This window comes from Diplotaxodon limnothrissa, linkage group LG16 (genome assembly GCF_057381915.1).
Source record: "Diplotaxodon limnothrissa isolate DT_005_m linkage group LG16, D_limnothrissa_male_GT1.1, whole genome shotgun sequence".
Lineage (NCBI taxonomy): Eukaryota > Metazoa > Chordata > Actinopteri > Cichliformes > Cichlidae > Diplotaxodon > Diplotaxodon limnothrissa.
Genome location: NC_140611.1, coordinates 25478340 through 25502553, shown reverse-complemented (window position 1 = coordinate 25502553; position 24214 = coordinate 25478340). Strand labels below are relative to the sequence as shown.

The window sequence follows — 24214 nt, the reverse complement described above, 5'->3', positions numbered from 1 at the left end:
GAGGTAATCCATATATGTCTTTGCCAGTGTAAGAGGAAGACTGGGATATTGGTGAAACTGTCACAGGATGGCTGTCGTTGTCTGCAGTGGAAAGTCCCATGGATTCATACACATTGATTTTAATTCAGTCTTGTAAATGAGAACGAATGAACAGGAGGCGTGGCAGCAGCAGGGGATGTGGCTTTGTTCGGCAGAATATCTGAACTGAAATTGCAATCCAGAAAGCAGCATTCATTCTGAATTTTAGCTTTAATTATTATGTTCCTGCAAATTTATTTTATATTGAATTTATATGCTAAATAATGCAATCATTATGCAATAAAATGCCCATAAATTAGAATTTCATGCCGAATTAGAGCCTAACGTGTCCACAAGCTAACAAAAACATTAAAAAGAGCAAAGACAGGACATATTCTCTGCAAAAGGTACCAGAACAATTTGCATTCACAGGTAAAAGTGAGGCATTTTCAAGGGATGTGATCACTTTTGCAAATAGTGGAGCAGAGGGGGTCGGAGTTTGGCTTAGGGACACCAGCTGCAGTTTCTGACATCACTGCAGGGCACAGATTAATGGCAGCCATGACCCCTTTGCATCAGGCGACAGCAGCAGGAGAGTAGGAGGCTGATAGCACTCTAATGATCCCTCTTTTCACACTTTATGAATATGTCCCCAGCACAGCCCCTCCCTTTTACAGCCATTTAGTACACACAAGTTTTCTTTTTGTTCTCGCCCCAAAGCAGAGCCTCTTAAAAACACTTGACACATCTGTCTTTGATTTAACTTTAGACACAGAAAACAAAGCTCTTGAAAATAGATAAAATATACTAATATTGTCTCACTGACACTTTGTGGAAATAATTTTAGAAGAAAACTTTTTGTTCAACACAACACACATGTTCCTCTTGCTCATACTTATCAATCCAATGAATGTTGCTATGCCACGTGAGCCGAACAGTCTGATGACAAGTAGTGTTTGTCTCTAAACATTCATTGTTATTACTTCGTCCTGAGTTCAGTTCACGAAAACAATTTTTTTGACTGTTTCTCGTGCTCTGAGCTTGATACGAGCCCAGCCCTCAATCTCAAAGAACGTCTGTAAAGACAACTGAAGACGGTGCTCGGCTGACAATTCAGAAAAGAGATGAGTTGTGTGAGTACATCCAGACAAGCCAAAAGTATCAATACTTGATCATAATAATTAAACTAAAATTAAAGATGAAAGATACAATTCTACATGGCAGGGAATAAGCAACTGAGGATGTACAGGGACAGGTATAATTTTCAAAATAAGGGTTTTATTATACACTTAAAAAAGGCAAAATAATATAAATAAATACATTATCATGAAAAAACTATTTTAAGAAATAAATGAGTCACCTAAAGTGAATTCCACTAAGAAATAATGCTTAAAAAATAATATCTGAACACACTGACCTGTCCAAATGGGAGACAGCTCAATCTATATATTATCTGTGTAACTATTGTACTTAAATTCCTCCAGATGTTGACATGACTAGCTTACATAACTTTAGTTCAAGTAGCGGGTCAGATTTACTGCATGAAGCACTCCTGCAGTGTTCTCACCTGGTAAAGAAGAGGAAGGTAATTAAGTTAATTTGGGTACCTGCACACGTTGGTATAAGAGGAAATGAAATGGCAGGTACTGGGGCCAAACAGGCACTTAAACAGGGAACGGTGGAGATGGCACTTAGTAAAATGGAAGCAAAAAGCATTGACAGCACTGACGATGAAAAAGAAGCTGCAGCACAGGTGAGACAACAGGTCAAAGTGAAGACACTTATGTAATATATAAGAAAAAGTGGGGCAAGTCATATTCTCTAGGTTTTGATTGGGTCATACAGGGTTCAATTCAACCATGCAGCTATTAGAAAAGCATTATACAGGACACTGAAAAATGATAAGAAAAGGAAAAGTGTAGCAGTGTTACTGAAGTGTAATGAACAGTGTTGGGTAAGTTACTTTAAATTAGTAACTTAGTTACATTACTAGTTACTTCTATCAAAAGTAACTCGGTTACTTCAAGTTACTCATTACTTTCAGAGTAACTAGTTACTAGGGAAAGTAACTTTGGTTTAACTCAGAATTCTCTTGTTAATGTGTTGCTTCCGTAACTGGATACCCAGCAAGATTGCCAGTCTTCTAGCTTGCTTACTTGCCACAAGTGCACTGTGCCACCTACCAATAGAAAGGAAAAAATAATGTGCACATTTCCACGAGAGAAATCCCACGCCTGATTCTATCCTAGCCATTCTATCCTCGCTTTTTACATCCAACACAAAAACTGCAGTCGTGGTGCTTTCGATTGTACTCAGAACTCAGAAATTCTGCCTTCTGAATAGGAAGATGTAGGTAACACCAGACTGCAGATGAGCTGCATACAGAGCTGGACTGGGACAAAAAAATCGTCCCGGGCATTTTGACTAGAGACCGGCCCACCATTATAGGAAAAATCATAAAGCCTTTGAATGAAAATAAACACTGTTGTGACTGTGATGTTCACTGTTCTGATGGTATATATGTATCAATCTATCAATTGTTTGTTGCAAGACTCAGATAATTATTTTTTTAAAAGTGAGACATTTTAAATGAGAATAAGAAAGTATTTCCTTGTGCCCCCCTTTCCCTTTTAATGCCCTACATGGACCCCTGGCAACACTTTGCTAGACCCGCCCCTGCACAGTTATCAGCTGTCAGCTACTTAGAAAAGGATCCTGGTGTTATTTGTCTCTCAGAAACAGTCCATAACTTCCCTTCAACTCATTCATGTCACCTAAAAGGTAAACCTGTTTCTCCATCACAGCTCTGATGATTCAGTAAGGACATCTCCTGGTTTCATCTTCATGTTTCCCTCTCACCACATAACCAAACCGATATCATGACCAGCAGCTTTACAGCTGTGGCTCCAGCAAACATCAGCTGATACTAGAAATTAATATTAAATAAATTCTAACAACAGCTGATCAAGCTTAAACGTGCTGCTGTTGTTTAACGCGACATCCGCTGGTTTCCTCTTCCTGGCGCAAAGTGGGCGATAAATAAACAAGAGAGAAAAGCCGATCAGCTGATCATTGATCAGTTTCATGATTGAAGCAGAAACAGGAGAGAAGAGGCAGCTGTGCAGCAAACACACAGTAACTCCAGCTTTGTGTATTTTTCATTGTAGCTGAAGTCCGGGACAAACTGTGTTTCTTTTCACCTAAATACGAAATGCGTAATATTTTCTCTGAATACGAGACGATTCTGTTTTTTACGTGACGGTTGGCAACTCTAATAATTAACCTTATGAACAAAATAAAGTTCAACATCAGTAACATAGCACCACCCAGCTGTATAGAAACTCCGTCATGCTAGCTAGCATGCAGTACGAAAAAATCAGAATAACGAAAATAAACTCCACCTAAACTTGGTTCATATCTGACCCAGAGAGACTGCAGGTCATAACTTCTTACCTGAAGTTCAGTTCAGCTGACACTCTCGGACCAGCGGCCGCTTCGGGTCTCTCCTCTTGCCTCCCATTTCCTTCATCCACCTGCTGGCTTCCACCACTTGCTAATTTTATTGAATCTGTAGAAGCTCTGCGATAGCCACCACACGAAGTAACGAATAACGAGCCTATCTAAATCCCAGTAACGAGTAACGCGTTCCCGGTTTTGGCATAATAACTAGTTACTATGCTCGTTACCACAATAATAACGTAGTTACTGTAACGCGTTACTTAATAACTCGTTAGTCCCAACACTGGTAATGAATATATAGAAGAGCTTTAGAAGTTCTCAAGGTGAAATAGAGAAATAAAGATAGACTTAATTTTGGGTATTTTGTTGCAAGAGGTTGTTAATGCTAGGACCTTCTGCACAAGAAGAAGAAGGAGCAGTAGCAGAAGAAGAAAAAAACCAGGAGCCTCCTCTTTTATTTAAACCAGGAAGGATTGGAGCAGCAGACGGATAACTGAAGAAAAGTGTAATGTAGTGTCATAATGTATTAAGACAAATTAACCATATTTATTAAACCAACTGTTTCCTGCATAACTTCAGTGAAAATAAACTAATGTAAAAGTGGAAGTGTAAAAACTTACTCTACATTACAACAACCTTTTTTGCGTACAGCATATTCCAAATGGCAACGCATTTCTAAGACCAAAGAAAATAATTTAAATAATTGTCTAGATTCATGCTTTTTTAAACACATCTTTTCCTCCAAGTTCATACTTTGCATTAGAGCAGGGCGATATAACCAAAAATATTTATCACGATATACATTTAAAAATTTGCGATAACGATATAACTGACGATATAATTGACACTGGACAAAATACTTCACAACTCCACAACTTTATTAGTGCAAAAAACCCCAACAACAACATTAATGTATTTTAACTTAAACAAGCAGCTGTTTTTTATGTGCATTAAAGTTATATAAAAATGTAACAGTGCAAATGCAAATTCCTTTCTGACAGTTTAACCAAAAGGCATTTCCAGTGGAAATTGGCCGACATATCCTCAGCATAACCAGAGATGGGTAACGCGTTACTGTAATCTGATTACTTTTTCAAGTAACGAGTAAAGTGAGGGATTACTATTGCAAAAACGGTAATTAGATTACCGTTACTTTCCCGTAGGAACACTGCGTTACTAAAACCGTGATTTTTTGCGAGAATGTCTCACGACAGTGACATAAGCGAGTGCGCCGTTAGTGACAACAGCTGTGTGCAGATCAACAATGGATCATATATCGAGTGCAGAGAGAGTATGAGCGTGCAGCGTTTAAAGCGTGGAAGTACTGACCTTACTTTGAGTTTGATTCCATAAAAAGTGACAAAAACATTAGCGTCCATCGTGCGTGGGAAGAAAACTTCTTTTTACAGCGAAAAAAACCCCTAAACTTCCAAGCAAGCACCGAGTGCGCTACGACGTAATGGGAAATTCACAGAGAAACTTGCGGATTCTTCCATTGACCGCGGCACACCTGCACCAGGGTAAACCTCCGCCTACCGCAGTCCTGCTTTACAGGTGAAAATAGAGCAACAGGACCGCTGAGTCTTTGACTTTATTTATTTTCTGCTGTGTTTTACTTGCATCTATTTGAAAGACTGAGTGTAAACACCAAAAATATTTTATTTTATGTGCTGGAATGTGTAGAAAATAGGTTTAAATGTTAAACTAATTTATTCAAGTCAGAGAATGTTGCTTATAGTTAAATTTTTGCTTGATGCATAAAGTTAAAAGAATAAAACTGATAAAACAAGTTAAAAAAAGAGACTTTTCCATTTGATTACATTTTGTATGATGGATTATGCAGAAAAAGTAGAATTGGGCTGAAAGATCTATTGCTTTATCACCTCTTCAGGTTGTAAATCGTGTTTTTTAAAAAGTAACTAAGTAACTAAGTAATTAATTACTTTTGAAAATAAGTAATCAGTAAGGTAATGGGATTACTTTTTGGGGAAGTAATCAGTAATTAGTTACTGATTACTTTTTTCAAGTAACTTGACCAACACTGAGCATAACCATGTATAATATCCACAAAAGAGGTTATACACACACAATACAGTAATATTATGTTGAAGCACAGTATGTATCACTCCTCGAGGCTCCTGCCTACGATAGCCGTAATGCTCCGACAATCCATCAAGCGGTGCGGCTTCGTAGCTTAGCAAAGTCGTACTGAAACATTTGACAGATTTTCCAGCTCCGTGTACCACATAAAATCGTTTCGAGGTCAGTAAACACAACCAGAATTCATACATAAGGCACATGGTATTATTTTTCTGTTGATTTTCAGAAAAATCAAAGGATTGATTTTAAGTGTGCCGTATTTTCCAAGAAACACGGTAATAACGACGGCCTGCTAGCATGCTCTACCAAAAATAGTGCTTTGTTGTGTATCTGATGGACGAAAGCTAAACCAGTTCCACACCCCTGAAGTTGCAGCATTTTTACAAACCAATTCTGGTTCATCCGTTTCATTCAACGATCTGCTTTCGCCCTTCTCATTCTGCGTCACCGCCATGCTTTTTCCACGGTGTGTATGAAAAAAGGCATGCGTGTTTTACCCATATTCTATCGCGATATTTCATTTTTCATATCGTTGCCCAACATTATACCGGTCATACCGTGAACGGTATGATATGGCCCAGCCCTACTTTGCATACTTTCAAACAATCTTTGAATACAGTTTGAATGGACTTTAATGTGAGCTTTAAACATTTGTTTGTAGTGCAATGCAGAGATCAGATAATTCATACAGATTTAAGGAATGCACTTTATTGAATAGTTCATTCAAGTTCTTACAGCTTCTTTTCTGTTTCTGTCTGCTTTGTTCTATAAGTGTTCCTTCAAACCTCCACATAATAGGTAATGTGTGGAAATATTAGCAAACTGAACCCTGACTGTGCACAGACCTTTAGATTTTATGTAACAACTGACACCACCCAATCTCAAGGTGCTGGACAGGATCCTTAAAGCAAAAATCACCTACACTGCTGTTAAAATCAAATGTGTAAAGCCTTCTACTGAAAAGGAAGCTTCATCCATCTGGAATTAAATCTAGTGCAAAATGCGCAGGGGTCTGAGTACTTTCAGAATCTGCAGCCAGCGTCACAGTCTGTCTACTGCATGAGCCAAGATCACATCATCAGTTTCTTTTTATTCAATTTTCTAACACAGAGGAAGTAAGAGTACATGTGAAATACAGTGAAGTGTTTCACTACCTCCATATGCATAAAACGATTGCTTTAGCAGCTTCAGATAGATGTTATATTGCGGACATCTTCTTGCTGTCCTCTCCAAACAGTGACTCTGCACTGTAAAAACCACCCACAGACCCGGGAGTCTGTTCAGACACAAAGACGCCTCTCCTCCTCTTTCCTGTTTTTTTCTTTTTTTAATCGCTAATCAATTTCCCCTCAAAGGAACCAGAGAGCTGTTTAATGGTTACAAAAAAGCGGAAAACAAGCAGAGAAATAGATCAAAGCGTCTCTAACACTAGCCAGGTGCAAAGCTCTGGGATCAAACCTTTTATGTGTAGCTAATTCACAATATTATAGTCAGACTTGGTGGTTCTATGGCAATTAAAATGCAGCGACGTCACTCACCATAGTCATTTATAGGCTAATAATATCTGAGCATCTGAGGTGGCTGATTGGATGACTGGTGCTTTAGATAAGACGTTTATTGCACATTATATTTAATATCCAGCAAGAGCTTCTTAAACACTTCAAAGTATGTTTTGATAATTTTGAAGAAAAACTTCATTTCTTTATTAATTTTACCTGGAAGTTATACCGTTAATAGCCCACAAACACTTCTTTGTGGCACCGTACACCTGAGCTGATGCAAACCGACACAGTCAAACAGGTGGGCGCTTATTTGTCATATGATGGAGCTGACCTTTCATTGGTAAGAATAAGCAGCTCGGACAACAGAACAGCAGAGGTCTTTCAGAAAGCAGCTCCTGGAGTGTGGCAGGCTGGGCGCTGATCTTTTGCGACAGCTGTTGTGCGGTAAGGTGCGGCTCCGCTAGGCCGAGAAGTCATTTCGCACACGCGCTGCTGCAACACTTTGTGGTCGCAGCTGCACCTGCGATGCAGACCCTTATAGTGTATGAGCAGAGGAGAGAAAGGTGTCACACACATAAAGACGCACGCCACATGGTGGAGATAACACCGCGGCGACTGCAGCTCAAGCTGAAGAAAAGAGACCTGAAAGGAAGATGTTATCAGGACGGCTGTAGTCAAAATCAATTTGCCAGATTATTTACTTCTATTTTGGCAACACAACAACAACAGCTTCCCAGCGGCTGTTGCTCATGCACTTACTGTATGTGGGAGAAGCACTGTTATATGTTACAGTAGTGACATTTCTGAATGTCACACACGTTACTTGTGCGCTGGATAATTTTGACACTGAGTGATTGGCACTCTTCTTCTGCACTCAGATGAAAATCATTTGCACAGAAAGAGCACTTCGAGTTATCTGCTTTTCTGACTCATTTGCTTCAACTTCCATCTTTTTCTTATCTTTACTTTTTCTTCTTGCTCGCTCTCTCTATCGCCACGTCTCCTCGGCTATATGATAGATCTGTTCTGTCAACGCAACTTCTTATCTTTACTCACCAAGTCTCCCCTTTAAAGAGTCTGTCTTTTTCTTATAAAATATGATGCTTTTAATAGAAAAGTCATACATGGGAGTAATTATTGTCTTTCATAAGGCTTACTGTAGTATACTTTCATGTGTTCACCTTTAACACAAACTGAGCCATGTGGCATTATTATTTTTCCTGTGATAATTTAAAAGTTTTCTAAATTCAAATCAATCGCATGCACTGTGGAGTTAAGCTGCAGTATAACTTAAATAGAGGAAATCAGGGATGTGACCGTAACCTGCAGACAGAGTCAGGCGATAATGGAGCCAGGCCTGGGGGAGGAAGAGCTTGCAACACCGTGAGAAGCAATTTGAGGTAGCTCAATAAGTCATGACCCTGTAGAGGTTTTATCATGCAGCATTCAGGCTTTCATGTGCTGTGACAGAATCAGAAGGTGCACCATTAGGCATGAATTCCCAAGGTACGGCATCAGATCGGAAAGAAAGGACACTTTGCCCAGCTGGCAAGTCACATTTGACCTATTGTTCATACTGGATGCATAGAATAGGTTACAAATGTAGTCATTCTGTTTTCAGATCTGTCCTGTAATAATATATTCGATCCATTTTAAAATATATTTGCTCATATAAAAGTGATATACAAGTGCTTAAAAGGGCTTGCCCCAGATTATCTAGTGGATTTCTTTTTACATTCCTATGCCCCATATTGCTCACTTAGAGTTGTGGATCATCATCCAGTATCTCTTGGTCTTAGTCTATTGTTACCTTCATTAGGTTTATAATTGTGATTCTGTTTATTGTATAGGTTTTTATTTTGCTGCACTAATGTAAGGTGACCTTAAGGCTCTTTAAAGGTGGTATAAATAAAATATATTATTATTATTATTATTATTATTATTATTATAATTATTATGAATTCCCAGTTGGCTTGTAAAGGTGACTGTGTATTCAGTCACAGTACCAACACTCTGGAATAGTCTCCCTCCTCAGATTAGGCCATCTACCTCGCTAAAATTCTTCAAATCCCATCTTAAGACATATTTCCTTTCAATAGCTTTTTGGGCTTCGTACTACTTTTGAACATGCTGCATTTCCCCTAGTGCTTTCTTGTTTACGTTTATTATTTTAATTGTTGTTTTTACTGTGATCATTTTAGATTTTTACATGTTTTTTTAAAATATTGAATTATTATTTTTATTCATTTTATTGCCCTTAAATCATTTACATTGTGTTTTGATGATTTTATTCATTGTGCAGCACTTCGGTCAGCATCTGTTGTATTTACATTTCCTATATAAATAAAATGACTTGACTCTATATCTGTATACTGCATGGGGCAAACTGTATAGCTGTATATAAAGTCTGTTGTGGCCAAAGCGTAGAAATGATGCAGTTTGGATGAAGATGATCAGGTTAAGAAATACTGTATGTTATAGTAAAGTATGGCTTGGCCAAAAGTAGTTCATTAATGGTACAGTGACTGAGTGCAGCTGACAGCTGGGGCATGGGAGTGCACTGCATAGGCAGATAGGACAGTGGTGCTTGGCAGGGAGGCCAAAACTGTCACGGCTCATTTCTACGGTCAGGAATGAAGAGTACACTTCTCATCAGTGTATCTTTGCTCAGCCAAAAGATTAGCTCTTCACATAAACGCTGCAGAAGACTTTGTACTTTTGAAAACAGAATAGTTATTAACTCTATTAATTAGAGGTTGTGTGACCTTATAATTGCTTGTTTTTATTGTACTGCACCATCACTGTTTCTCCTCACTGGATGCATCACCACCTGGTATGGCAACAGCACCGCCTACAACTGCAAAGCTCTCCAGCGAGTAGTGCGGTGCTCTGAACGGATAATTATTATTATTATTATTTTATTTTATTTTTTTACTATTTAATTTGTAAAAATGTGTATACACACACACACACACACACACACACACACACACACACACACACACACACACACGTAGGAAAATATTTAGTATACACATCCAGAAATGCATACACTATTATATATTGTACATATATTTATTAGTTTCAGGTTGGCCATTCTTGTATTTTGCTCGTTTGTGTTGTTGTGTTTGCACATCTCTGTTGCTTGTGGGGCTCGCACACAAGAATTTCACTCGCATGTGCTGTGCCAGTGTGCCTGCACATGTGATGTGACAATAAAAAGTGATTTGATTTGATTTGATTTGATTTACTACACTAAAACAGTTTGTATATCAGGAATGAAAGATAGCAAAGTCTTCTCATTCATCAAAAATCAGTTTGAAAGTGCAATTTAAGAAAAAAGCAAAAAAAAAACAACTCCCTCCCTTGATACTCTGTCAGAGTGGTCTCTTGAAAAGGTTATTACCTGGTGGTAATGGTGTATAGAGAAACTTCCCCCCGAAAGTCAAGTAATAATTCCCTTTCGGTGACAACACTGTTCTGATTGTAGCTGGCAGAGAGTGGCATGGTTAGAAGGTCAGTAAAGTCTGAAACGCACTCACGCAACAGCTGTAATGGATTGCAGGTTCAATAACACATCGACACCACTATTATTTTAAAACAACAAAGACTCATTACATATTGTGCTGCACTGTGCTTGCATGACTGCAGTGAATGATGAGTTCCTGCTGTTGTCTGTCATGAATCTTGTCTTTAGCGTGAAAATTGTTTGGTTTAGCAAAATCTGATGTATCCTCTAATTACAAGCTGCCATAGCAAAGCTGGTATTGCTTTTACCTTGTGAGTCTATTTGTGACTGCGCTGTGTTGGGTACACCTACCACAGCCGCATCTATGACAAAGGTGGCTGTGCGTACTTTGGCAGGTGCATTTTTGTCTGTCTTCCGAGTGGGGGGTATAATTATTTGATCCCCTCCTGAATTTGTATGTTTACTGACTTACAAGGTAATGAAAAGTCTCTAGTTTTTATGGCAGTTTCATTTTAATGGTGAGAGACAGAATATTAAGCAAAAATTTCAGAAAAAAACATCACATTAAATAAAAGCTATGAACTGATTTGTATTTTACTGAGTGAAATTTGATCCCCTACAACTCATCCAGAGTCCTACATATCAGCTGTGTGCTGATTTTTTTGTGATTACAATCAATCAATCACAATAAATAAATAAAAAATGCTATGTATATAAAACACACCCGTCCACATAATCAGTTTCTTCCACTCCAAACTCTCCACAACCACCGGCAAGACCAAAGAGCTGTCAAAAGACATCAGGGACAAGAGTGCAGACCTGCACAAAGCTGGAATGGGCTGCAAAACCATCAGTGAGAAGCTTGGTGTGAAGGTGACAACTGTTAGTGCGATTATCCGGAAAAGGAAGAAATATAAAATGACCATCAATCGCCTTCAGCCTGTAGGTCCATGCAAGATGTTGCCTCATGGAGTGAGGATAATCAAGATTAAGGTGGTCGATCAGCCTAAAACTACAAGGGAGGAACGCTTATATTGTGTTTGGGTCACATTTGACTTGTTTTCAAGTTTCACCATTTTAGTAAAGATCTTCAAAAAAAGGCCCATTTGTTGCGTTACAGGTCAAATATGAGCTGGCAGAGAGCACTGAGAGCATCCATAAATTTTGAGTAAGGGGACATTTTATTTTACAAAGGGACACTTCACATTTCTTCCCACATTGTTTTTAAATTTTGACTGTATTTGTAAGTTTATCAAATGTTTAAAGATTTATTTACATGATAATGTATCTTATGTCTTTCACTTATTGATGTTTTATTATGGCCGTTGTCACAAAAGAGGTTTTGAGTACGTTGACAGGTTCTTTTTATTATCACTGTGGATTTTCCCAACACGATAGCATCACAACCGGTGTAAGATCCTGTTACAAAACTTAACAAGTGTCACGGCGGGGTGCGCCGATGTGAATGGAAACAGGACCCAAAAGCAGATGAAGACGAGGAGTTGTAAGTTTAAACAGAAAGCGATCCTTTATTTGGATGATTGCAGGGCTAAAACCAGGAACCTAAAGCAAACTGACAAAAAAACCCACTAAGAAACAAAGACTATGACATACTATGACAAAGACTGTAACTATGACTATGGTGGAAAAACAGGCTATGACTGTAACTGTAACTCTGGTAAGATAAACAGACGACCCGACCATGACATGCAGAAAACAGAAGGCTTAAATACACACATGAGGTGATCAGGGGAAGTGGAGACACATGAGGAAACAGCTGACTGACATGAATCTAATGACAGGACCAGGAGGAGTGAAACTAAATACAATGACCAAAGAACACATGACACTGTCAGAATAAAACAGGAAACACTAAAACTAGACATGACAATACAAACTTAACATACCAAATACGTGATGAATAATGCAAGAACTCAAACAGAAAACCCAGGAACAATAACTGCCTAAACTAAAGGCAAATAGGAAATAACACAAAACTAACAACATCTCAAAAAATAAGAACAATACAAAGAAAACTCAAAGTGCTGGGTCGGAGACCCAGCCTGTGACAACAAGTGTCTATTTAGAAAATAGAAATACCCGATTACTTCTTCAATACACACTAACACACATGCACACACACACCTTTATCCCAACTCTGTCCTTAAACTCATATTAACCTACTTTTTAAGGCACCAACTGACTGTCAGATTTCAGAAGTCTTATAAGTTTATTGCAGGCCACGCTGTCCAGCATGGATAACAAACCTGCATACACAACATCAAGTTTTATGTAAGTAGACTGAGAGATGATAATACTTATTAAATTGTAGGCTAGCATGCATGGATGCAGTTTCTCTATCCCTGTATTATCTCCTCCTTGATGCAGCCATGATAACAGCTGGAAGACACATTCTACGAACAAGGCGTCTGCTGGCCAAACTAAATGAGATTTTCTTTCTTGTTTAGCACATGCAGTGTATGAGCTTTTGGGTTTGGACTTGCTTTGTTTTTTCACATCAACATGAGTGTCAGGGTACCTCTCATGTGGTATTCCTGTTGGTTGATTAATAAATAGATTCTAGCATTTATATTATGAGATAGTAATCTTGTCAGTCTTGTCAGTCAGTTATTGTTTTGTCCAAGTTAGCGTTCTTAACAACCCGTCATTTGTTAAATTTCTGCAACAAATGTTTTAGAAATCTGTCAAAAACTTGTTTATAACTATAAATCATATTGTTATATATTAGTCAAAAAACAAAAACCTAACTGAATTCATGTTTTTATACCAACATTTGAGCAGGCACACTGGATTTCTATGAAATTAATCAAATTTCCTCCACTTCTTCCTGTTCAGGAGTGCAAGCAAATAGCTGTAATTTGGCACACAGAAACATAAAAAATTATTTCAATAATTAACAATGGTGTTAATTTCAGGCAGCTGTGCCATAAACCTTACATTGAGTGGTAAAATTGCTTGAACGGTAACTTAATCAGAGGTTTTTCACAAAAAACGGGAACCTGACATGAATGAACACAACAGCATTAAGCAGTTAAAGTCACTCCGTAAACTGAAAATGATGCTTCATGGAGCTGTGATGTTCAGCCAAGTTGGGATTTTGCATTACTCATTACCAGCTGCACTTCAAGAAACGAAAAGTGAACGAGTTGTTCAGCTTGAGAGTAATCTAAAAGTGAACAGACTTTTGCTCCTACTCTTTCAGTAATGTATGCACACACACGTTGGATTACACTAAAGTGTTAGTGGCAGGATTCCTCAGATGTTAAATCCCAGTGATGCTTCAGTGTGAAACAATCAACAGTACAACAGAGCCATGACTCATCCTGTAACTGCTGTTCGAGATGTGAAGTAATGCAATCAGTCTTCAGAACTAGTCCTCGTGGATTTATCACAACTTGTCTTCCACAATTATTGCTTTTGTTAGATTTTGGCATCTCATGACATCTGCACCAGCTGGTTCAGACCGAATACATTTTACTGTTGATGAAAATATCTGCATTTTATAGTCTGCATTCAGCTTTTTTCCAGCCATGTTTCCAAAGAAGCAAGAAGGCTGTGGTAAATGCTAAAAAAAAAAAACCTATCCAAATGACTGGCAAATCCCTACATTGATTTAATAGCACAACAAAGATAAAATGAAAAATGTTTTTCAGTTGGAATTGGGTGCAAGACAAACATTGTAAAAAAACTGGAGTAGAGGTATGAAAATACTGCAAAAGAAACACCTGGTAGAACGTCTCACAATTAATGACGCTAATTAGGAAAATGACGGGATATAAAAAGAAAATCCCATAAATCCTGTGTTTTTCAGAAGTACAGATAAAGGGGGGTTCAGGTCTCTGTGAAAGTTGGTGTCGGTAAATGCTTTGAGATTTTAGAAAAATAAAAGATAAAATAAAATGTCTAAATGTCTAGATTTCAGTAGATTTCAGCTGTGGTATGTAAAATCTTTAAAAATCTGTCCACATACAAGTGATATGGGTGAAAACCAATACAGAAGGGTTGTAATCTTAAGGCCCTTGGATAACACTGCATTAAAATAATATCATATTCTGGGTGTAAACGGCATTATATACAGATTTAGGAGTGTCATATGGTACCCAGATGAGGCTTGCTTATTTCTGAACGACAATGTCAAACCAGATTCTGCACATGCTGCAGCAGCATGTATCTGTAATAAAAATATAGTACGAGTTAAATCTCTTGCCTGTGATGCTTATGCAAGGTTTTTCAAAGAAGAAGTGAATTGTAGATATAAACAAGCCCCTGTCCTAACTCTTTTGAAATGGGCACAAACACTATTTTGTTTTAAATACAATTAAATTAATCACATTCAGCAATAGAGAATTGGCTAAATTTGCTTATGTTTTTTTCCTCTTTTTAAAATGTGTTTCACATTTTAATTTTCACTCTTATTTCAGTGTACCAACTCTTTAAAAATGGGAAAGTAATAAAGAATTACATTGAGCCTGAGTAGTTTTGAGAAGAAACATCTCACTGTTTAAAGACACAGCAGAGAAAAACTTCATCAAACCACAATTCAATGAGATAAACATAAGACGACATTAACAGATTTATTTCTCCCACATCACGGCTATAAAATAAACTGAATGGGAATAAAGCTGTGGGAGAATAGGAGTAAACCGAGGAGGTGGCTGTGGTGCCTTGCTGCTATTTGGAGCTTTTAGTCACTATCCAGTTCATCGACTGAATCTCTGCTTACCAGCCAATCATATGAGAGCGAGTCAGGACCCGAAGCCTCTTTTAGCCCACAATCAACACCCTGCAGATGCAGTCACAGTTGAACAAAGCTGGCATACAGTCCACATGGGATAAAGTGAGTTAATGCTGTTTTTACCTGTGCTGCGGTTGTGATATAAGTTACTCTAACCAGACTGCAAGTGTATTAACAAAATAAGAACATGTTTGTTTGTTTGTTTTTAAATCCCAAACACTTTGTGAATAAATGATGATTAACACAAAACCAGGTAACATCAAGTTATAAACTGAACCATGTTATGAAGCCCTAGCTTGGTGCTTTTGTTTTACACCGAGTAAAACTCTTAATGTGTGCCTAAATATATCGAGAGGACTTTAACATAAGCTTTGCGGGGAACTATCAGATTGCTGAGAGCAGGAAGGCCGGCGGTATAGATGACTGACTCCTAAATCTCCCTCAGCATTGGTGTGTGACAGGTGTGTATATTCTTTGAGATGGCCTCTAGTGGTAAATCCAAAGTAAAATCCTAAATAAGAAGAAAAATTATAGTATTTAAACTTGAATTTCCAACTTTAGATCTGCTTCTTTCAGGATCTCTAAAATGAGCCAGATTTCAGCCTATATAAATGTGTATGAAGCACTGCGGGATAAACTAACTACAGCTCAGCTGCAGACAGAAGATTGTTCTCTGCTGGATATTTAATATTTGAGAGCTATTCTCAGCACTACCTAACAGAAGCAATCACAGAAAAGAGAAACGCTTGGAGTCATATATACAAATACAATTATACCTGCTGCATTTTTACTGTTATTGTATCCCATATTCAGTTAGGCCAAAAAATTTTTTGTGTTTATATGTTTTATGTTTACTTATATTAATAACACTTCATGCTGTTATTAACAGAGAAAGACATGTTTCTCTTTGCATCATTTGCTTTGTTAATGTGTTGCTCTAACTACAGAGAGTCATACCTGAGGTGAAAATGTGAAAAAATCTATTGCTCAGCTTGAAAAACTAAATGTGGCTTAATTATTCAGAGGTAAATTTATGGGGTGTGAATTTTACATGTAAAGAAGCCTATTAACTTGCTATGAATAACCTCCCAGGATTGTGTGCTTTTGCAGTTATTTCTTATTAGAAATTTGAAGAAGGCAAGACAAGAACAGAATATGAACCCTATAAACCCAGCTCAGCTGTATATTTAAGATTTCCAGCTCTGGGTTTCTGTGGAGGCTGACTCCGAGAGGTGTTGATTCAGTTGTTGCAATTTCTCAAGCTGTTGTTTTTGGTGGTTTTTCATTAAACTCCTCTCTTCTAAAGAATCTAGGCAATATTTGCCCCCCACTGTTGAAGACTATAAAATATAGCCGCAGTAAAGTCAACATCATAAGCTTCACAAATGCAGCATTTATTGCCACTCTACTGGATTGTGCCATATTTGATAGCAGTTGTTTTAATTTCATGTAACCCATGTGTAGGTCTTCCACCTATAAGAGTATAAAATCTAATTACTGCTTACTCATTTATTTTTCCTCAGCACGATTAGTAAAATAAGTGCTTGCTTGAATTCTTCAGATCCAGCATGAGGACAGCAAATGTGGCCTGAGACAGTTTCCACCTTGACAAACATTCATCAGACGAGTAAGGCCGTGTCAGACAAGATGCATAGATCAGAAAGGGTAAAACAGATGGAGTAACTGGGGTGAAGGGCATTTTAAATTAAGTTGATTCTATTTAACTGCGAGCGGAGCACAGGTGGGCAATCAGACAGCAGCGTATTGTCTCTGAACTGAGAAAGCAAGTCATTTTTAAGGCTCCAGGGGAGGTAGAATCCAGGTGAAGCAGGGGATGAGCATAACAGATGTTTTGGCAGAAGGAGGAAGGATGTAAAAAGCTGCATGGATCAAAATCTGACCCAGACAGGGCTCTCTTGGGAAGGCGGGAAGGCTTTTTTTTTTTTCTTGGACTCTAGAGCATTTTTAAGGCATCCTTTTGGGTAAAATAATTCATATTTAGATGTTAAATCTAAATCTAATTTAAAAAATCAAAAGAGGGAAAAGCAGCTATTTCTTTGTTCCCTGTAACTGTACAACTCTTCATAGATATAGATAAAGCTTAAAAATATATATTCATCGGGATCAGTACCCTCTGTTGTATTTTAACATCATGTCATTATCACAGTATGAATCAAAGAGCTCTTTCTCCTGCTGTAATTTTAGCTTCTGAGATCTCAGTTACTTTGGCAGAGGGCGTGGTGGAGGATATGACAGAAAAGCAGATCTTAAGAAGAAAACTTTAATTACAGAATGAATTTATTCAAATGAACATGATACACAGCATTACGGACTTTCACCGCTGCCGACAAAGACACGCAAACAACTGTCACCAGAAAATAGAGAGCTGCATGTTGCATGCAGAGGCATACAACATTCATGTATTTTGCCCTTGCATTTTCGATGCAAGGAGGTATTTCTAAGCAGCAAATACAAAGACTTTGCCACTATTTTGACAAAGGATGCTGCTTTACAAACAGGGAAACTATACTGAAATGACAACAGTGCGTGATTAAATAGCCTACAGTACTTAATACAACAATAGGCTTAAAACGCACTATACCTCTAGAAGATGAATGAGTCTTTCTTGGCTTTAAAGGCCAGCAGAAATAAGGTAGACCCACCCCGTGAGTATCAGCCACCAGCAGAGTTCAGTTACCTCTTGCAAGGTGACCGCTCCTCTGAGTTCTTGTTTCTTTTTCTAAGTACCATTATGAAAACGGGGCCCGGTTTTGGCGGCTGATCATCACACTGTCTCCGATCTGTGGCCATCTGATCAGAGTGTGATCACTGTATATGTCTTTATCAGTCAGTAGGCTCCAACAATAACTGCTTCCGCTTCTTTTGACGGTCTTCTGTCCGTTACCAAAAAGTTTATCATCCCCTCTGACTTTATGAGGAGGTTGCAGCCTAAGAAAAATATGCCAAACACCACCGTGAGGGATAAAACGCACATGACAGCTATCTGGACCACCCTCATGATGAAGAGGCTCCTCTCATCCGGAGCGGCTGCCACAAAGCCATTATCAGTCACCACGGATGAAAAGTTGCAGCAAAAAACCTCCTCTGTCTTGTTGAATAGGCCGCTCTCTGTTTGGTTGAAGCCGGTGTTATTCATGTCTACTTTCGCAAAACCAAACTTTCAGTGCGACAGATGCGGAAGGCGGAGAGAGAAAGACGCGCTGGGCACGATCCGGCAGAAATTGTCATCAAGTGAAAAGTGAAGATGAGGAGGCGGCGAGTTGAACAAGTTCCCTCAGATCAGACAGCGCTCTTCTTGAGTTTAACAAGCTGCTTTGGCATCGCATTACTGGGGATTTCATGTAGTGTGCTGCCAGTTTCAGAGCGGAATGAAGCCACCAGCCCCGCCGTTAAATAGCCAGACTGTCGCTGTTTTCCAGTGGCAGGAAGGCACAGCAAGAGCGCCACCATACGACCGGACCGCATGCGTGCTACTAATGTGCATGTATGTAGGACATTACGTACTGTCTGTTACGTATGTTTGGGTGTTTGCGGCCATCTGTGTGTTGGTGTGTGTATGCATGTATGGTTTACTGAGTTGGTGGTTCATTCAAAACCTTGACAGGTCTTTGCTGACCCCGTGTCAGAGAGAGGCCAGAGCAGCTTGCATCGTGTTCCTGCAGCCATACTGAAGACCAGAACTGTTCAATATACGAATGCAAAGTGAGCTTCATAAGCTTTACAAATGCGTGTTGCAGCTGAAACGGCACGTCTCAGTTTTTCTACATGAAGTAAATGATGTAGTAAATGTAGTAAGATGTAGTTAATACATGCGTAAAATTACAGAAAAAGTCCTGATGAATTTGTCTGTGAATTGAAAAGCAAACAAAAAACGAAAGAGAGAGAGAAATTTCTGTAGTTTTAATTGTTATTGTTGATCTGTTACTTAATTCCTTTTTATGAATGGCAACGATGATTATCAGATTACCCGGAAAAGCTGAAACCTATGAATATAAGTTAAAAGTCCAAAATATATTCCCTCCTACACATGATCTAAAGCCGCCCAGACTGGATGCTTAGCTGGCTGATTTAAGCTCCCCGTGATAATAATAAGAACACAAGTGTTACAGATGTTTGTAACAATGGCTTTGTTCATGACAGTGAACCAACATGCACAATATGAGGACCCTGAAATGGCTTGGAGGCAAATTTAATAATATGAATCAGTGTTTTTTCCACTGCCACATGCAAAAGGCCTGCTTATAGCACAGTGTTTTCCTATCTTGCCTTTAGGAGGTTTATGCCTCACACCTCACAGCTTTGGCCTGTCATAAACAATAAAAGGAATCCTTTCTGAATTTTTTTGAAATAAAGTTTTGAGTTCAAAACTCAGGTTATTTCCACTGAGTTTTACTTTACATTTCCCTCACAATTACCCAGCCAGTAGAGCTCACTCTAAAACTTGAAAAAACCTTTATACTATACATCAGCTGTCGTAGAAAAACATACTCCCCAAAGCCATCTAGTTACTCAAAGTCTTAAAACTACTACTACTAATAATAATGATAATAGAAGTATTATTTTCAATTTTTTTTATTACTTTCTAACTCAAGGAGGGCGTGTAGTGACATCTAGTGGATAATTTGGGTCTGATCTGAAGCCAGTGTTCATCTGCATACACTGCAGATATGAACGGAAGTCAGATTTATTTCACAGAAAACAGATTGCAGTATTTATTGCAGCTTCTTTATTGTCGCTGAGGTAAATGAAATAGCAATAAAGGAGAGTTTGGAGTCTGTGGCTGCACATTGTTGACAGTACATCAGAGTTATTATGATTCCCTGAATGTTTATTAAATGCTTCGGTTAGATTTTATCTGGCTAATTGCCCAGGGGCAAAACCGAGTTTCTTATCAATAACAGTAGATGGCAGCATTGTTCAACACGATCCACCAAAAGTCTGCTTCAAAATAGCTGTGATGTACACAAGTGTTTGTGTCGTTTGGAAATTTTCAGTGAATTGACCTTTAGACCCTGACCGGGTGTAATCTGCCTTAGAGTGCATTTTAACCAGCTTTCTCCTTGTCCCTACTGGAAACATAAACAGGAAAACGCTCTAACAGTTGCTTATAAGCTTTATAAAGGCGAAACTACAAAACCACACGAGGAATCAGGCTTAGTTCAGAATATTAGGACAAAGTTAAAACCGAGAATGTCAATAAAAGATCATTTCACAAAGAGCATAGGTATTTGGGCGTTTCTTTTGATTGCTTTTATAGCTGTATTTCTTGCTGCAGGTAACCTATGCTAAATGAAAAGTATGGGAAATAACTGTCATCAAGTTGACCTCCTAATATATGTCTGAGAAGATTCCGTGAAAACGAATTTAAAACAAAATAAAAATTCAAGTATCTAAAATCAAATTAAGCGTATTTCGATAAATGTATGTTAATATATGATTTAAAAAAACAAACACTATATTTGGTGGCATGCACGCGCCTACATTTACCAGACGCCCGTGAAGCCCTACTTCAAAGGGATTTCGTGAGCGACGTCGCTGTGAGCCAATCAGAGAGGAGACTCGGTATATATGCAGGTCGGTCTGAGCTGAGGTTAGATTGTGCTGACTATTATCTCAGCCTGTCCTCTTAGCGTTACAATATTCACTCGGAAAACAGGTGCGCGGAGAGAGGCGTCTGTTGCAGTGACCGCATATCCATTTAAACGCAAAAGGGGAAAAATAATGGAGACTCTTCATATCCACCGGTTTAGTGCGGCTCAGCCGGAGACTTATCACATTAAGGAGTCCACACAGGTACCATGAGAAGGTTTACTGGACGGACTGGATTTTGGACTACTCTGCGCTGAGATGGACTGCAACTTAGGTGTCTTTTTACGAGATGTTATGCGCTCGCGCGGTAAATTTGGCCCCGTTTTTTTAAACCAGTAATTAGCATTAGATTTGGGTATGTCGTCCACGTTCAACACGTTGCCCGGGAGCGAGTCAGGAACAGGTCAATGGTTCACTCCATCCATAATTTAGGTAAGCAAAGAGTGTCCCCGTTTTCTGTTGCGTGCACACCTTGCATAGCAAGACTAAAATTTGGCTCCTATGGTTACACATCACACCATTAAACCGTGATCTTAATGTGGTCGAGAGCTTGGTTATAGTTTAGATTTAATCTATATTACCATAAAATGAGTGGTTTTGGTTGGCTGCTCTTACAGTATTTGTCGTCTTGTTCATGTGACATCTAACAATTAATAAACCAGTCTTTGAAGCCAAGGCCTAATGTACCTGAACATGAATGAAAGATTGACAGATTGAGGGTAATCAACACTTTTAAGACCACCACAGTGAGCTATATAGATGGAGTCTTTTCTTCCAGTAAGCCTATGATTTTCTGCTGCCACAATCTCTTGCATATGCATAGTGGGCAATCTAAGATCAGTGTATGTATTGTTATTTTTCAGTGCCACTTCCAGTGTGACTTCCAGTTTGTACCAATATGTTTAACCCAATTATTAATTGTTTGTATGCCAGTTTTTTTTCTTTTACCATACATAACAAATACAGTTTTCATTTAACACTTAAGAAAGTACTGCAGCTTTACATGATGCTTGTGACCTTTTAGATGCAGGTGCGTGATGGGAAAATATCAAAGTCAATTATTAGCTGGCCTGGTCTCTCTTACTCCTAAGAAAGCACCCAAACCTCAGTGGGTGCTTTGATGGTCAGCAGGGTTTGTACTGTAAATGTGGAGGAGAAAAAGATTCATGCAAAAATGTTATGTTTTTTTAATTTATTAAATTTTTAGTCTCCTGTTACTGTCACAGCTCCATTGTCAGATGCTGATGTGAGCCGTGTCCAATTATATTACTGTGAAACGCAGTTTGGCAGCTTAAGTATACAGCCTTTCATTTGCATACAGTAGAAGCACTCCTGTTGAATGGGCGAGGAATACATAATTTAACTTGTAGCACTGCACCAGACATTTCACAACAAAGAGTGTTGCTAACAACACAATTAAGTGTCACTTGAGAAGCAGTTAATAATGGCCAGTGGTTTACACTCCTATTGAAAAGATTGAAAGAAAAAAAAATTGCTTCAAGTCGAGAATGTAGACATGTATTTTTAGAGCTGTGCACAGCAGACAGGAAATATTCATCTCTCCAGATGGTGGGACTAATTGAGTCAGACTTCTTCAGACCAGCAAACTCTTGGTGGTGTGGCTGGTGCAGTCATAGTCACCCAAATATGTTTGTAACACACATGCAGCAAAGCAGATGGTTAGAGATGCAAACAGACATCATAAAGGCAGAATCATCATTGATCTGTCTACAGTGTGAGTGGAGGTGATATGCTAGATGCAGACTTGTGTTTCGCTTTTAATGTCACAGTTTTGTTCATTACAATCATTAAGTGTAGACTGCATCCATCTACTTTATTGAGTAGTGTGCAGTTTCTGTCTGAGTGACTGAAATCATCCACTGCACTGTGATTTCAGTCTTGATGCAGCTGGGTAGAGGCTGCCTTGTTTTTGAATGAGATAAGAGTTAGCCTAAGGTAAGCGTGTCAGCCTCTGTGATGGACATTTAGACAGGGGGCACAGAGTTGGACTGAGAGATGCGTGTGTGTGTGTGTAGTGCAAAGTCTTTACCATGCTGCATGCGAAAGATAAGGAAATCTGTCCTTACTCCTCTGCAGGCGTTTTTCAGCTAGTTATGAAAGTAACTACTCAGGTAAGTTATATCTAAATGCATTGGCAATTAAATGCATAGTTATTTATGGAAACTATGTTTAATGTATTTTACATTTTGAGAATATCAAGAGGCTCGTGTGGCTTTAATACATGGGATGTACCACATCATCCTAGGCTGGAAACAATCTGTAGACCATCCAATCTTTTTGATCTGTTTTACTACCCAGAGTAATGTAAAAGCACTGTGGTGTATTTTGTTACAGATGTTCAAAAAACTCCTGACCATTTCTGTGCTTGGTTTGTGTATTTGAATGAAAGCGTTATTCATGACTGTAATATCATCCAGATTGTACTTTCGTAAGTCTTTCAGTTAACAAAAACCTATAATTTCAGTCAAGTATCCTTTTAGACAGAAAATTATGTTGTCTTTCATCAGAAATATTGTGAGGCGCACTTTCCATGCCAATGAGATATTTAACCTCTGCAAATTGCCTCTGGTATTTAAGCATCCCAGATGGTCTTAGCAGCACTACTGATGAAGTGGGTGAAGACTGTACAAGGGAAATGAGCATTCACTCATCCTCTCAAATGGAAGAATGCGAAGGGACTGTGGTCAGTCCAATGTGGGAGACTGGATTTGACCTTCATTCCTCAGTTTTTAATTTTTATTTATTTATTATTCTTGTAAAAGCAATAAAGAATGGAAATAGAAAATGAGAACCGTGTATGAAGAAAATATACTATGTGTAGTGCTATTTGTCTCATATGTTGCTCATCATTATTAGTTATAATTAGAAAATGTTTGCAGTAAAGTTAAACACCTGTAGAGAAGCAAAGATTGCTTGAGAATTGACCGTGATTTATAGAAGCACAGAGTTTGAGTAATAAGCTATTTGGCTATTATTTTACTCACCTTTTTTACTCTCTATGTGTTTATACACGTTTCTGCATTTAATCATTAGTTATTATTAATCTAGGCTCTCTTCCACCATATGTCTTTGCCCTGTCTTCCTCTCCTCACCCCCAACAGGTCGCCCCTGTCTGGTTGTCTGGTTCTGCCAGAGGTTTCTTCCTGTTAAAAGGGAGTTTTTCCTTCCCACTGTCGCAAAAGTGCTTGCTCACAGGGCGCTGTCTGATTGTTGGGTTTTCTGTTTTCTCTCTATTATTATAGGGTCTTTTCCCTGACAATATTAAGCTTCTTTCGGCAA

The 24214-nt window shown here is 38.5% G+C and overlaps 2 protein-coding genes across 4 annotated transcripts in view; one reads left to right on the top strand and one right to left on the bottom strand.

The window, feature by feature from the left end:
* Positions 1 to 18030: 18030 nt before the first annotated feature.
* On the bottom strand, positions 18031 to 18461 carry rprma (reprimo, TP53 dependent G2 arrest mediator candidate a). The gene has a single exon (XM_085374773.1). The coding sequence runs from the start codon at positions 18459 to 18461 to the stop codon at positions 18153 to 18155; it is 309 nt and encodes a 102-aa protein (XP_085230899.1). The 3' UTR covers positions 18031 to 18152.
* A 2480-nt stretch (positions 18462 to 20941) lies between these two features.
* Positions 20942 to 24214, top strand: part of galnt13 (polypeptide N-acetylgalactosaminyltransferase 13) — a 36853-nt gene continuing 33580 nt past the window's right edge. For all 3 annotated transcript variants that reach the window (XM_085373936.1, XM_085373935.1, XM_085373934.1), the window contains exon 1: positions 20942 to 21346. The gene's annotated coding sequence lies outside the window, so the exon portion shown is untranslated. The remainder of the gene's footprint in view (positions 21347 to 24214) is intronic.

Excerpts from the sequence above, each read along its gene's own strand:
- rprma (XM_085374773.1), bottom strand. The coding sequence starts at position 18,461 with ATGAATAACACCGGCTTCAACCAAACAGAGAGCGGCCTATTCAACAAG.